General features: G+C 38.8%; 1 protein-coding gene across 1 annotated transcript in view; it reads right to left on the bottom strand.

Moving 5' to 3' along the window:
* Positions 1–15,089, bottom strand: part of KIAA0825 (KIAA0825 ortholog) — a 244,310-nt gene that overhangs the window by 59,596 nt on the left and 169,625 nt on the right. Inside the window, exon 19 of the mRNA XM_017880119.1 lies at positions 8,661–8,800. Within this exon, the coding sequence (XP_017735608.1) occupies positions 8,661–8,800 (140 nt within the window). The remainder of the gene's footprint in view (positions 1–8,660; positions 8,801–15,089) is intronic.

The raw sequence follows: 15,089 nt of genomic DNA, 5'->3' as shown, positions 1-15,089 counted from the left end.
CCCTTCTTCCCTTTTTTTTTTTTTTTTTTTTTTTTTTTTTTTTTTGAGACGGAGTCTCGCTCTGTCGCCAGGCCGGAGTGCAGTGGCCGGATCTCAGCTCACTGCAAGCTCCGCCCTCCTGGATTTACGCCATTCTCCTGCCTCAGCCTCCCGAGTAGCTGGGACTACAGGCGCCGCCACCTCGCCCGGCTAGTTTTTTGTATTTTTTAGTAGAGACGGGGTTTCACCGTGTTAGCCAGGATGGTCTCCATCTGCTGACCTCGTGATCTGCCCGTCTCGGCCTCCCAAAGTGCTGGGATTACAGGCTTGAGCCACCGCACCCGGACAACAAATACTTTTTTAAAGCATGTTCTATGCTGTCATTACCAGTCTACAGTGTCATGAACCAGGCCAGGCACTGGGGATAAAATGATGAGCTATCCCTGACCTCCTAAAACTCATGGTGGCTGAAATAGACATTAAATACCAATTAATGTCAATTAACATTTCACTTAAAATCGTGACAAAAAGAAGTTAAGCGGGACCTCACCCAGCCAGGATAATCAGGGATGACTTCCCAGGAAATAACATTTATGCTAAAAGGTGACTCACAGATGCCAGGTAAATAGAGACAAGAAATGGTCTAGGCAGAAAAAATAAATACAAACAACATTTCAAAGACTCTGTGGCAGGAAAGAACTTGGCATATGGGACAATTGAAAAGTCACTGGTGTTAGAGCAGCTGCCCCTTTCTTCAAGTGACTTCTGCAGGGAGATTGCTATTATAAATATACAAATCTGTGATGCACAACCTAAACCAGAGAATGCATGACTCTGTGTTGGAGCATACTATGCTGGGGGTGAGTAGGATGAGATGAGCTGCACAAGTTGGCCACATCTAGAGCATGCAGGGGATTGTTGGTGTTGCAAGGATTAGGGTTCTTACTCTAAAAGCACTGGGTAGCCGCTATCAGTTTTTAGCAAGCGAGTAACATAATCAGTTCTGTATGTGAATAAGATTTTGCTTGCTGACCACTATGAATGTCCTGGTAAAACGGTTTATAATAATTCTTAAGTAAATTGTCTTTTTATAAGCCTATAATATGTTATGACGGCAAGCCCCATACTCAAATTCTTTTGCCTTCTATAGCAGCAGATATCTTGTTTGGTATCCCTGCTACTAAGAAAGTTGCCCAGGAACCAGCAGCAGCAGGAGCAGCATCACCTGGGAGTTTGTTAGAGAAACACATAATCTCAGGCCCCACCCATGACCTACTGAATCAGAATCTGCAGTTTTAACCAGATCCCCAGGTAATATGTTTGCACTTTAAAGACAAGAAGACTTATTTTACATAATCCATATCCCACCACCTCCCCTAGAAGAACCACCCCCACCTCACCCTCATGAAGTCTCAAAAGAACCTAAGTGGTAACTCTTTCTGGGACCAATAATTTTATGGAGCCCACTGATACCTGCAAACGAGTTCATTAGCATTCTTAGATAAGATCTTTGGATAGGATCCCATATGGTGACACACAAATATGGTTCTATTGTTCTTAGTAAAGAAAGTGACAAAAAAAAAAAAAAAAGATTGAACAAGTCAGAGTCCTGAAGTGCAGACATCATTACTAGCAAAAGCAGCCTATGACATCATGGTTAGGTGGGCTAACAATGGGTTATATTAGGTCACCTCCTTCAAGGCAGTTATTAAATTGCACTTTGTTGACACTTATAAAACAAAACACATGGCTGGGCATCTGTAATCCCAGCACTTTGGGAAGCTAAGGTGGGAGGACTCCTTGAGGCCAGGAGTTTGAGACCAGCCTGGGCAACATAGCAAGACCCAATTTCTAATAATAAAGAACTAAAAAAATAAAAATGATAACAGCAAACACACACACATACACACACACCATACACAACAAAACACCAATCTGCTGCCAAAAATGCCAAATATTACCTGAAAGACCAAGAAAATATTAACTATATGGTAAGATAATTTTGAGTTGATTCATTCTTTAAGGCAACAGTTACTTGCTAGTGGTAGTAGCCGCTTAGCCAGAATTTTCTCTAGATCTTTTTCTTCGTTAACTTTAGGCACTTTGTCATGAGGTTAAAAAGTACAAAAGGTACAATGAAAATTATCTACTACTGAGGTTTCTGATAGTTCCCATGAATTGTGCAATATTGCTATTTGGTAAATGTTCTGTGGTGCTGCGTGGATGCCATGTACTGCGGTGAATGGAAACAGAATTTGAAAGCCAGCTGCCTAGATCAAATCCTTCTTTGCCACTTACTAGTTGTGCAACTTGGATTTCTCTGTGTTTCCGTTTCCTCATCTCTAAAAGGGAAATGACAGTCATACCACACAGAGCTGTTATGAGGTTTCAGTAAGTAAACACATTTAAACTACTTAGAAACAATGTCTGGAACATGTTAATAGTATGCATTTACTAGTTTGCTGTTGTTACTATATTACAAATTAATATTATCAGAAGTCAAGAAGTTTTACTGGCAATTATTCTTGGGGCAATAGGCAAAGGACATGTTAGTCACACTTCATTCAAATGTCACTAGCAGGAAAGGTTACCTGCTAACAATTGGGAAATTGCCAAATATTTGTTCCTTTGATGACACATGTAAGAAACCTGTAAGACCTTGTGGCCTCAGCAAGATAATTACCAGAACAATTGCCTTGGGTGTTAAAAGTCAATAATTCAAAATAGTGTCTCACAATTTTAAAATCTTCTGTGATAATTTGTAGTTGAGACTTTCTTCCCTGCAGATTTAAAATGACCTAACTTAAAACCAACAAACATTACCTTTTCCTGCCAACTGAACTGTACTCAGTGTTAAAAGCCACCTACCATGTGAAATCAGTTTACTTTTATTAAGTTTTAGCAATGTAATCATTCCTTCAAACTGCTACTTATTTTACACAGAGAGGATTATTTTACATGGCAAAGACATAATTCCACTTCCTAAAAGTTTGCAGCCTATGAGGCATATATTATAAATCCTTACCATTCACTTATTTAATTTTGTTATTTTCTGATGCTCAGTGAAGTTGCATCTCAGATTACAAGAGAGCCATTTCCTATAGGCTCTGTCAATTCTTTTGAAACATATATAAATTCTAAGAAATAATTTCCACAGAGCAAAACAAAAAGCTACAGACATCACTTTCACAATGAGATGAATCCCATATGCTTTAATCTTTATAGTATGTGGTTATTGTCTCAGTGCATTTTCTGCTGCTATAACACAATACCACAGACTGGGTAATTTAACAAGAACACAAGTTTATTTGGCTCATAGTTTTGGAGGCTGGGAAGTCCAAGAGCATGGTGCCAGCATCTAATGAGGGTCATCTCATGGTGAAAGGGTGGAAGGCAGAAGCCAGTGTACAAGATACAGGGAAGTGGGCTGAACTCATCCTTTTTATTAGGAATCCCCTTAAGCAATGACTAAACCATTCCCATGATAATGGTATTAATTCATTCATGAAGGCAGAGTCCTCATGCCCTATCAACTCTTAATGGTTCCACCTCTCAACACTGTTACAATGGCAATTAAATTTCAACATGAGTTTTGAAGGAGACATTCAAACCATAGCAGTTGTTTATCAAGAAAAACTCTGTACCTAACAGTATTCAATAATTACTTATTAAACAAAGAGAATCTTGTTTTAAAAAATATGTAATAAATACATGTACTTCATATTTTTGCATTTTTATTCCTGAGACAATTTAACACTTTAACTTTAACAATTTAAAGTTTAAAAATTAACTAAGTTTTATTAATTAGATGAAAAAAACACTATTTTTTTTTTCTTTTTTTTAAAGTTTTCAGTTCAGGAATACATGTACAGGATGTGCAAGCTTGTTACATAGGTAAATGTGTGTCATGGGGGTTTGTTGTACAGATTATTTCATCACCCAGGTATTAAGCCTAGTATCCATTAGTTATTTTTCCTGATCCTCTCCCTCCTCCCACCTTCCACCCTCCAACAGGCCCCAGTGTGTGTTGTTTCCCCCATGTGTCCATGTGTTCTCATCATTTATCTCACACTTATAAGTGAGAATATGTGGTATTTGGCTTTCTGTTCCTGTGTCAGTGTGCCTCTAGCTCCATCCATGTCCCTGCAAAAGACATGATCTCATTCCTTTTCATGGCTGCATAGTATTCCATGGTGTACATGTACCACATTTGCTTTATCCAATCTATCATTGATGGGCATTTAGGTTGATTTCATGTCCTTGGTATTTTGAATAGTGCTGCAGTGAACATATGCATGCATGTGTCTTTATAATAGAACAATTTATATTCCTTTGGGTATATACCCAGTAATGGGATTGCTGGGTCGAATGGTATTCCTGTCTCTAGGTCTCTGAGGAATCTCTGCACTGTCTTTTACAATGGTTGAACTAACTTATGCTTCCACCAACAGTGTAAAATTGCTCCTTTTTCTCCACAACCTTTCTAGCATCTGTTATTTTCTGACTTTTTAACGATAGCCATTCTGACTGGTGTGAGATAGTATCTCATTGTGGTTTTGATTCGCATTTCTCTAATGATCAATGATGTTGAGCATTTTTTTCATGTAACTGTTGGCTGCACGTATATCTTCTTTTGAGAAGTGTCTGTTTATGTCCTTTGCCCACTTGTTAATCTGGTTAGTTGTTTTTTCATTGTAAATTTGTTTAAGTTCATTATAGATGCTGGATAGTAGTCCTCTGTCCGATGCATAGTTTGCAAAATTTTTTCCCATTCTGTAGGTTGTCTGTTTACTCTGTTGATAGCTTCTTTTGCTGTGCAGAAGCTCTTTAGTTTAATTAGACTCCATGTGTCAATTTTTGCTTTTGTTGCAATTGCCTTTGGCATCTTCGTCATGACCTCTCTGCCCATACCTATGTCCTGAATGGTATTGCCTAGGTTTTCTTCTAGGGATTTTATGGTTTTGGGTTTTACATTTAAGTCTTTAATCTATTTTAAGTTGATTTCTGTATATAGTGTAAGGAAGGGGTCTAGTTTCAGTTTTCTGCATATGGCTAGCCAGTTCTCCCAGAATCATTTGTTAAATAGGGAATCTTTTCTCCATTGCTTTTGTCAGGTTTGTCAAAGTTCAGATAGTTGTAGGTGTGCAGTCTTATTTCTGGGTTCTCTGTTCTGTTCCATTGGTTTGCATGTCTGTTCTTATACCAGTACCATGCTGTTTTAGTTACTATAGCCCTGTAGTATAGTTTGAAGTCTGGTAGCATGATGCCTCCAGCTTTGTTCTTTTTGCTTAGGATTGCCTTGCCTACCCAGGCTCTTTTTTTGGTCCCATATGAATTAAAATAGTTTTTTTCTAGCTCTGTGAAGAATGACAATGGTACCTTAGTGGGAACAGCATTATATCTTTAAATTTATTTGGGCAGTGTCCATTTTCATGATATTGATTCTTCCTTTCCATGAGCACGAAATGTTTTTCCATTTGTCTGTGTCACGTCTGATTTCATTGAGCAGTGGTTTGTAGTTCTTCTTGTAAAGGTCCTTCACTTCCATTATTAGCTGTATTCCTAGATATTTTATTCATTTTGTAGCAGTTGTGAATGGAAGCATTCTTGATTTGGCTGTTGGCTTGACTGTTGGTGTATAGAAATGCTAGCAATTTTTACACACTGATTTTGTATCCTAAGACTTTGCCGAAGTTGCTTATTAGCTTAAAAGTGAAAACACACTATTTATTTTAAAAAAGACTCCATAAGAAGCTGATAATTATGTTGCTTGAAATATATAATTTGGAGTATTTTACTCTAAGATTTTGCTTTGCTAATATTTCCTAAAATAATCAAGCTTCTAAATTACAAAATGGTACTCGAAATATCATGAGACTTTTAATCAAATAATAAAATATCTTTTAAAATATTACAAATTAATTTTTGCATGCATAATAATTTCTATATTAGTATAATTAACAAGATTCCATGAATATATGGTTTCTAATTTAAAGTGACAAGAATTCTATTGGAGATTAAGAACTAGGTCAATCAATTGATTAGTAAATTCAGTCACTTTATCCTTATGGTATTTGAAGTAGCTAGTAAAATTCAGTACAAGACAATACCACAGCAGCCATGTAGTCTAATAGTCTTTGTTTAAAATGATGGGTTTTTGAGCAGGTTGGGTAAATATACTGCTGTACTCCATAAGAACCAGAACTAAAAGTAGTACAATATGATACCTTTGATAACTCCAAGCTTCTTTAAAACAACATCATGTTATACATATCAGAAGATGGACATAATTATTTTTGATAAGTAATTGTAGGATTCATTTGTAAGAGAACATGGTTAAATATTCATAACTATAATTGTACTTCCTGTAGTTACTGGCTATCTCAACATAGTCAAAAGGTTTATCTCAATTGATTTTACAATCTATTCTCCATAACTCTATCAGTAGGAGACCATTTCTCTTACAGGATCATGCCTGTGAGTTTCAAAGATTACATGAGAGTAACTCTCAGCTTTGTTAGATATTATCCTTGTCACGTAGCTGCTTTGTCTGACAAGCACTTAGACTATAAAGTTTAAGGGACGTGCCATGTTTTCTATTCTAATTGATCACTGATTGGCCAAACACTGTTTACTGGACCGTTTATGTAAAAAGAACTGTGCCAGCTTAAGGAGGAATATAAAAATCTACAGTGCAGCCTTGCCTACCTAGCTGGAAAGGCAAGTTAAATGCATGTGTACCAAGATGTCTTGGTTGATCCAACCTGACAGTGGACAGAACAATTCTTCCCAATACTACACTATTTGGCTTCAGGGTTTAATTTGCATGAATATTTGTATTGGAAAAGCAGGGGACAGAAAGCTCTGGCTGGGTACAAAAATCTAGATCTACTCAGTATTTATCAGATATGTGTATCAGTGGATAAGTAAAATTATCTTCAATGCCAATGTCCTTATGTTTAACATGAGAATAACAATAGTATATATTTTATAAGATTATAGAGAGAATCAAATTAGATAACACATATAAAATGCTTAGCATAGTGCCTGATAACTACTAAGTGAATAACAAATGTTGGTTACTTGAAGAAGTAGATTCCCTAGTGTGAGTTTTCTCTTTAGGAGAGTGGTTAAGCCTGAAGCTAAATAAATTGTTTTCAGATAAACTTTGTGAGATTTGAGTTCCAAATAGTATGGCTTGGGAGCTAAGGAAATAAAATCAGATTCTGGGCTTGGGAGGGAGGAAGCTTTGCCTTTCTGCTTGGAATACAGTGAGGCCTGGGGAGTTGTGATGACCTTTGGCACCACATGGCTTTCGAGTTTGGAGAGCACCAGGAGAGAAGCAATATTCTCACAAGAGACACTGCTCCTAAGTGCCTTTTGGGAAGCAAACATCAAGGTGGATGGGAGAGAATATGGGGCACCGGTCCTGAGCAGATGTGAGATAACAAAAATTGCCAGAAATGACTGGAGCTATTTACACAAGGAAAGGTTATGAACCTCATTTGTATACTAACAGGCTGGTAGGGCCTAATGACATTAGCCTCATTCATATATAAACACAATAAAAATACAAGGCAGTGCATGCTAAGGGCAAATAAAGTAGCCAAGATGAAAGTTCAGTATGAAGTTCAGGGGAGGAAGAGATCAGTGTAAGATGGAGCATTCAAAGCTCCGAAACATCAGCTGGCCTTTGCAGACTCGTGGAAGCTAAGTAGTTTATGGCAGGTCTTTAAGTAGGAAAGACAGGTGAGCCAAGGTGTGGAGTGAACGCATGCTTGGGGCTTTGGGTACAACAACTGTTACAGGAGTAAGTGGGTGGTGTGTGCAAGGAAATAGTGGAGAAAAGGTTAGAAAACTATTCTGGATCATATTTGAATGGTGAAGGGACTTGGGTCCTGCAGGTGATAGGGAATTAGAGAAGAAAGATTTTGATTTGGGAAACCTACAAGGACACTAGTAATTGATAAAGTAATCAGGCTTTGCTTGTGGTACGGAATAGGAGAGATGCACAGGAGTACGTGAAAATGGTGAAAAGCTCTTCCTAGATGAAGTGGGACTACAATGAGATGTAATATTATATTGACATAACATTACTTACCATTTTCTTAAAAAGCATTTACAGGGGAAAAAAAGAAACTAATTAAGAGTAGCATGGTCTTATATTACTCCTCAATTTCCATTCAGAATTTTCTGGTGATTACTACTCTATGCTCCAACAGATATAGCTGTAGGCCACAGCTTGCTTGTTTGTAAGTTGCACAAGCACTCTTCATGATACACTGAAATTCTCAGTGCTAATCTAATACTCTCTCTCTCTCTCTCTCTCTCTCTCTCTCTAGGTCTAATTCAGATTGTGCTTTGGAAATATAACTGCACTCCTACAATTTTGTTAGGCATTTCAAACCCTGCATATTGATACACTTCTATATAACGGTAGTTGTGATAGAACAGTGTCATATAAAAATATAGTTTTCTCTCATTCACAGTTCTTGAAATAAATTCTTTCAAATAGGTTGGTAAAGTGATTTAATGCTTTTGCTTGCTGCTAACCCAACTGAGTGTTGATACATGCCACTGGTTTACATCCTTCTTCTAATGTTTGCCTAGGAAAAAACTGTTATTCAACTCGAGCAATGACTAGGTTTTTCGAGGACATTCTTATAACTACACATACTCACTTGAGCTCTTCAGCAAGATTCTCAGTAAAAGTCCATCATGATGCAGAAGGGTTTCCAGAAGCAAGTTCCAGTTACAACCTGGCTGGGATAAGAGCAGTTTCAATTGACCCTCAGCTTTCAGTCCTCCAGCTGATGGAGTCCTTTCAAAATGCAAGATAAAGATGGAGTAATGAAGTTAATTTATCTATGAAATTAATAGCCTTAAAGTACAGATGTAATGCTAGCTCCTTTAAATGTCAATTCCTCCCAGATTACTCTGAAAATGCTTTCATGCTTACTTACTTTAGGGTTGCCTGGGGAAGGAATTACATTTAATCTCAACTAGCTAAAAGCAAATTAACATTTGGTACCCTGCCAAATTTAAAACTGATACAAAATACCCATGCCTATATTTCATGGAATTATGTCTGTTTTTGTTTCGTGGAGGGAAGAAAAGCTGTGTATGCATTTTTTGGAATGCATTCATTTGTTTATTCACCAAATATATGAATGCCTACTATGTGCTATTAACTCCTTTCATTATTAAGTGAGAGAAGTTCTGATGGGTTTTGCTAGTTTGTAATTTGCTATATACTGTGCTATATACTGTGACTGCAGATGAAAAAAAATTCAAAGCTTCTGTCAAGGATCAACCGTAATCTAATTATTTAATATGTAAAGCCTTACATCAACATTCAATTATTAGAACTGCTGCTATTACACTGTTACCTACTTGGGTAATCATTTCATCAAAGGGGAAGAATTCCAAGGCAGATATGCTTCTGCTTGAAAAATTATCATCAGTGTTGAACAGAAAATAGAAATCAGGTCTCTCACATCACCACTTTCATTTACCAATGAATCAGCAGGAGAGCAAAGGAACTGATAACATTATTTACTTTTCCCTTCTAAAATCTAGAAATCTAAAATTTAGGTTGGCTAATAGCCAAAAAATGGGAAATCAACTTACAAGGAGAACAACAACAAAAAAGGCAGGAAATAGTTAAACTCAATCTGGTGACAGCCTTAAGGACATGGGAATAGGGCGGCATGGGGAAGGGAAGGTGGACTGAGCAATCTGGAGGTGAGAATGGGAGCATTATATGCTTCAGGGTGGAAAGTAATTCAGAGCAAAGGGTATCACTGAGAGAGGCAATTGGCAGCATTATCATTAGCAGAGGTAATTTACTGTGTTTTAAGCCATCCAGTTATCAACACAGTCTAGACCAGTGGTTTTTAAAGCTTGGGCCCCAAACAAGCAGCATCAACATCACCTGAGAACTTGTTTAAAATCCTAATTCTCCAGCATCATCTCATCAGAAATTCTGGGGTGGGGAGTGGGGGCGGGGAGCAGGGGACACGGCAGAAATCTGTGTTTCGACAACCTTTCTCCAGGAGATCCTGTTGCATGCATGGTAAGGCTTGATGCATGTAGGCAGTGCTTTCTGAAGCACAGGCAGTAGGGTGAGGACCAGTTAGCATCCTCTTTCCTGCCTCTGCCTTTGCGCAGGTCCACCTTGGCTGCACCCACAATAGGCTAAATATTTGTGCTCCCCCTCCTCAAAATTCATATGTTGAAACCCTAATCTCAATGTATCTGGTGATGGGGGCTTTGGGAGATAACTGGGTTCATGAAAGTGGAGACCCCATGAATGGGATTACAGTCCTTCTAAAAGAGGCTAGAGAGTTAGCCTGATCTCTTTCTGCATAAGGATACAAGAAGTTCACTATGGGAAACCTGGAAGAAGGCCTTCACTAGTATGCAACTGTGCTGTATCTCATCCTAGACTTTCAGCCTCCAGAACCATGAGAAATAAATGTGTGTTAAGCCACCCAGTCTATGGTATATTTGTTATAGCAGCCTGAGCTAAGATACCATCCATGCAATAAACTCCCTATAACCTTTTATCTTTATCTTAATCCTACTCTTCCTTTAATTTGCCACAAAAAATTCACTATCCCAGTGAAGTCTTCACTAGAAATTTATCTTCACAGTGGCAAGCTTACACATTTTAGTACTTTATTATTTCATCAACTAAAGTTTTGTCTGTTCAATTCACCCAGATTCAAACTTTTTGAAGACACTTGCTTTATATCCCAAAGCTTCTACTAGTGAACTAAGCTCATTTAAAGGCTTTCTAAATGTTAACTGATTGATTTTTCTGCTCATAAATGAGTAGGCAAACTTATAGAAAAAAAAAAAAAATGATGAGGACGCGTTGCCAAAAGGCTGGCTGAAACAAAAGTGAGAAGATTCAAAGACACAAAATGAAAAGTCTCGGAGCACCTCCCCTTAGCTTGGAATGGTGTTTGGAACATCTCATAACCTATGATACACAAAATCCATCAGCTTGTGCTTGAACTTTGGGCCAACTCAGGCTTCCCATGTAAAACTCTGATAACATGTCTCAAATTGGAATAACTCCTTAGGCAACTGGTGGGGCACTGTTAGCTAGGAAACCTCCTTCCTTGGGTGAGTGGTAAAGAGAGAAGAAGGGTGTTACTAAACTCAAGGGCCAGAGGAATCAAGTCTATCAGTTCTGAACATCCCAGGAGTTCTGAATTATTTTGCAGATTAGTCTGGGTCTGACTTCTGCAGTAGTTCCAAATGTGGTGCCAAAGGAAGAATTCACTAGCTGAGACTTTGGACTAAAAATCTAAAACAGATCCTCACAATGGCTGTCCCTAGTTCCATCCTAAACCCTAAACACTGAATTCTAGATGCCCCTTTGGGGTTCAATGGATGAAAAATGCTACTTGGTATTAAGTTGTATATTAACAATGACTTGGGTTTTGAACATTTCCTACCTATATATTATGCTTGAGTTGAGTGCTAACTTAAGGCATTTAATGAACTGAAAGATCCCATTTGGCTGGAGTGTAGAAAGGAAAGGAAATCTTTGAGAGCTAGTCTGAAGAAGGAGCCGGGAGCTAGATTGTGGAGGGCCTTAATATCCCAAGGTGTGGATTTTAGGCCCATTGGAAAGTTTAAGGCAGAGGAGTTTCCTGATCTGGTTGCAGTGTGGTGAATGGATTGGATGTGGTTAGTGTTTTCCTTAGCCCTTCAGTCATGGAATAAAATCATTTGAATGTCACTTTATACCACTGTATCTGAATACCTGGTTATAAATAAAATCTCTCATTTACCAGATGGAAAGCTGTTTGTTGACATGTACCTCAATTCTTGGATCTTTCAACTTATCACAGATTTTTAAATGTACAGTAGAATGACTCACTATGAGGAAAAATAAAATAGTACAAACATTCTTCAATCACCAAGCTCTGAGTAATAAATGCATTGAGGAATCTGTGTTGGGCATATGGAGAAGCATATGTTCCCTCAGCCTTTGAGCTGGTGGAGCTGTGAAAGTGAGATTAGCCTTACAAAAAATGACAGAAAGGGAAATTTTATATATATATATACACACACACACACACACACACACACACACACATACACACACACACACACACATACACACACACACACGTATGTATGTATCAAATATGTACATGTTGAATTCCACCATAATACAAAGAGGGGAAAATGTTATAAATCCCATAGAACTCATAAATCTTGTATTAGGAGACAGGATGAATTTATGACTGGGTTGTACTCAGCTGATACTCCAATAAGTGCTGTATTTCTGGGGCACAAACTGGCCTAAAGAATTTTTAAATTCCAAGTAGTAATGGGGTCCAAGCATTATTGGTTTATGAAACTATCAAACTATTTTATAAAATCATTGTGAAAATCTTAGCTACATTCAGGTATGTTTATGAAAATTCATCAATTAGTTCCCAAACTTTCTTCAATTTTTTGGTATGTACTCATGTTGCAATAGAATGTTTAAACAAAATCTTAGCTGTATCAGTCCTACTGTCCTAATTTCCAACTTGATGTGAGGTAAGGCTCGGGCCAAGAGAATGCTCTGCGGTAGGTTCAGACTAGGATATGAGTAGCCTTATTGCTCAGGCCACATGACCATGGGTACATTGTTGCTACCATTTATATATCATGCAGAAGCTGCAAGACTAGCAGAAAATTGGAATGGACTCCAAAATTCATAGCTTGGGAATGACAGTCAGTGGTGCTGGAACACTGTCCCTCAAGACTTGATACTTACTTTTAGCCAACAGCCATTATATGGTACTGTGGCCTCAACAGACAAACTACATAGGTCTGAGAGACAAGGGGTGAAAGTAGGAGCAGCCCCTCCCACCAAAGATTCTGATAATCCACTTGACAAATTTGTGCTTCCTATCCCAATAACTATAAGCTCTGGAGGAGCAGAGGTTCTGGTTTCCATGGTGGGGTGGGATGGGTTATACACATCTCTACAAGGGGACCATTTAGGATCCCACTAAACCTAAAGTTATAGCTGCCATCTGGTCATTTTTGGCTCCCCATGCCAGCCGTCTATCAGGCAAAGAAAGGGGTTACTATGCTGGTCAGGGTGATTAACCCTATTTATCATGAGGAGCTGGGCTTCCTACTGCATAAAGGGAGCAGGGAAGTGTATCTGTAACTCTAGAGATTCACCAGGGCATCTCTCAATGCCTTCATGACTGACAACTATCACATTCAGAAGACTTCAGTAACCAAGTCTGATAAGGGAATGGTAACCAGGAGTTCAGCACCTCAAGGATGAAGGTCTCAGTGACCCCGCTGGGCAAATAACATAAATCAGCAGAGATGATGGCCAATGATGAGGGGAAGATGGAATAGGTGGTAGAATAATCTAATAATAAATATCACTTGCAGATTCAGAAATATCTGCAGCAGGGGGTACTGTATCCTGTCCTACTAAGTCCATTGTCATCAAGCTTAAATACATAAATAAATTGTAACCAGCAATGAACCTGAAGAATCAATGATAGAATTCAGGGAACCTAACATAGGGAATAAGTAGATCTCAGTGGTGTAAAGGGTAGGGCCATAGAAGACATTGTCAATGATCCCATGTATTAGTCCGTTTTGACACTGCTCTAAAGAACTACCTGAGACTGGGTAATTTATAAAGAGGTTTAATTGACTCACAGTTCCCATGGCTGGGGAGGCCTCAGGAAACTTAAAATCATGGCAAAAGGCAAACGGAAAGCAAGGTACATCTTACATGGCAGCAGGAGAGAGAGAGCAGGGGGAGAACTGCCAAACACTTTTAAACCATCAGATCTTGTGAAAACTTACTATCATGAGAACAGCGTTGGGGAAACTGCCATCATGATCCAATCACTTCTCACCAGGTCCCTCCCTTGACATGTGGGGATTACAATTCAAGATGAGATTTGGGTGGGGACACAGAGCCAAATTATATCACCCCATATCCTCTTGTCCTTATCTGTCAGTTCACACTGGCCTGGCTCACCTCCGTTAGAGCCTGGATTTCTTGTACTTTGCAGCAAGACAGGCTGCAAGTGGCAGGAATTAACACCATCAGAGTGACCCTCAACCAATGACTGAGGAGAGTTGGGGTATAAATACCTCAGCATCCTTGCTCCTTTATTGGGACAACTCTGAAACATATATTTTATACTGGTTCTCAGAATGTCCCCCCAGAGGTTTAAGTTTAAGTTCTGGTCACTCCTATGGTAGTTAGCTTGATTACACAATTTTTTTTGTTTTGTTTTGTTTGAGATGGAGTCTCACTCTGTTGCCAGGCTGGAGTGCAGTGGCGTGATCTCAGCTCACTGCAACCCCCACCTCCTGGGTTCAAGCGATTCTCCTGCCTCAGCCTCCCAAGTAGCTGGGACTATAGGTGTGCACCACCACATCCAGCTAATTTTTGTATTTTTAGCAGAGATGGGATTTCACCATGTTGGCCAGGATGGTCTCGATCTCTTGACCTTGTGATCGGCCCACTTCGGCCTCCCAAAATGCTGGGATCACAGGTGTGAGACACTGCACCTGGGTGATTACACAAATTTTTATTTGCTTTCTTCCTCTCTTTGTCTCCCCACTTGCCTTCCAGTGTTTCTTCCACTAAGAAAATAAACTACATTCATTTGAATCCTTGTCTCAGGGTTTGCTGCTTGGAGAAATCCAAAATAGGGCATGCATGAGGGCACTTGGTGTTCCTCTCACTTAATTCTTGTTTCAGGAGTATTGAGAAACTAGTCCAAGCTAATAAGCGTGTCTGCTGAACTTTGAATCCAGATCTCTCTGACTTCAAAACCTATGCTCATTCCATTACTCCATGTTTTCTCCCATTCAACCTGATTGATATTTGGTGCATACATTGTATTTTCCAGCTTTGAGAATGTTTGGCTTTATTCAACCTCCTGACTGACAATAGGATGTTTTTGACCCAAAATCAAGTTTGTGGTCTCAAATCTTATTCCCAAATTGAAGCCATGTTATTCAAGGTATCTAGAAATTGATTTCAACCAGATGATTCTTGGCATGGGTTACTGGGCCAAGTTTATACCAGAGACCATAAGTTACATGAT

The sequence above is a fragment of the Rhinopithecus bieti genome, unplaced genomic scaffold (genome assembly GCF_001698545.2).
Source record: "Rhinopithecus bieti isolate Rb0 unplaced genomic scaffold, ASM169854v2 scaffold_12189, whole genome shotgun sequence".
Classification (NCBI taxonomy): Eukaryota; Metazoa; Chordata; class Mammalia; order Primates; family Cercopithecidae; genus Rhinopithecus; species Rhinopithecus bieti.
Note: the sequence above shows the minus strand (reverse complement) of the source record. Positions and strands in the feature narration are given on the sequence as shown.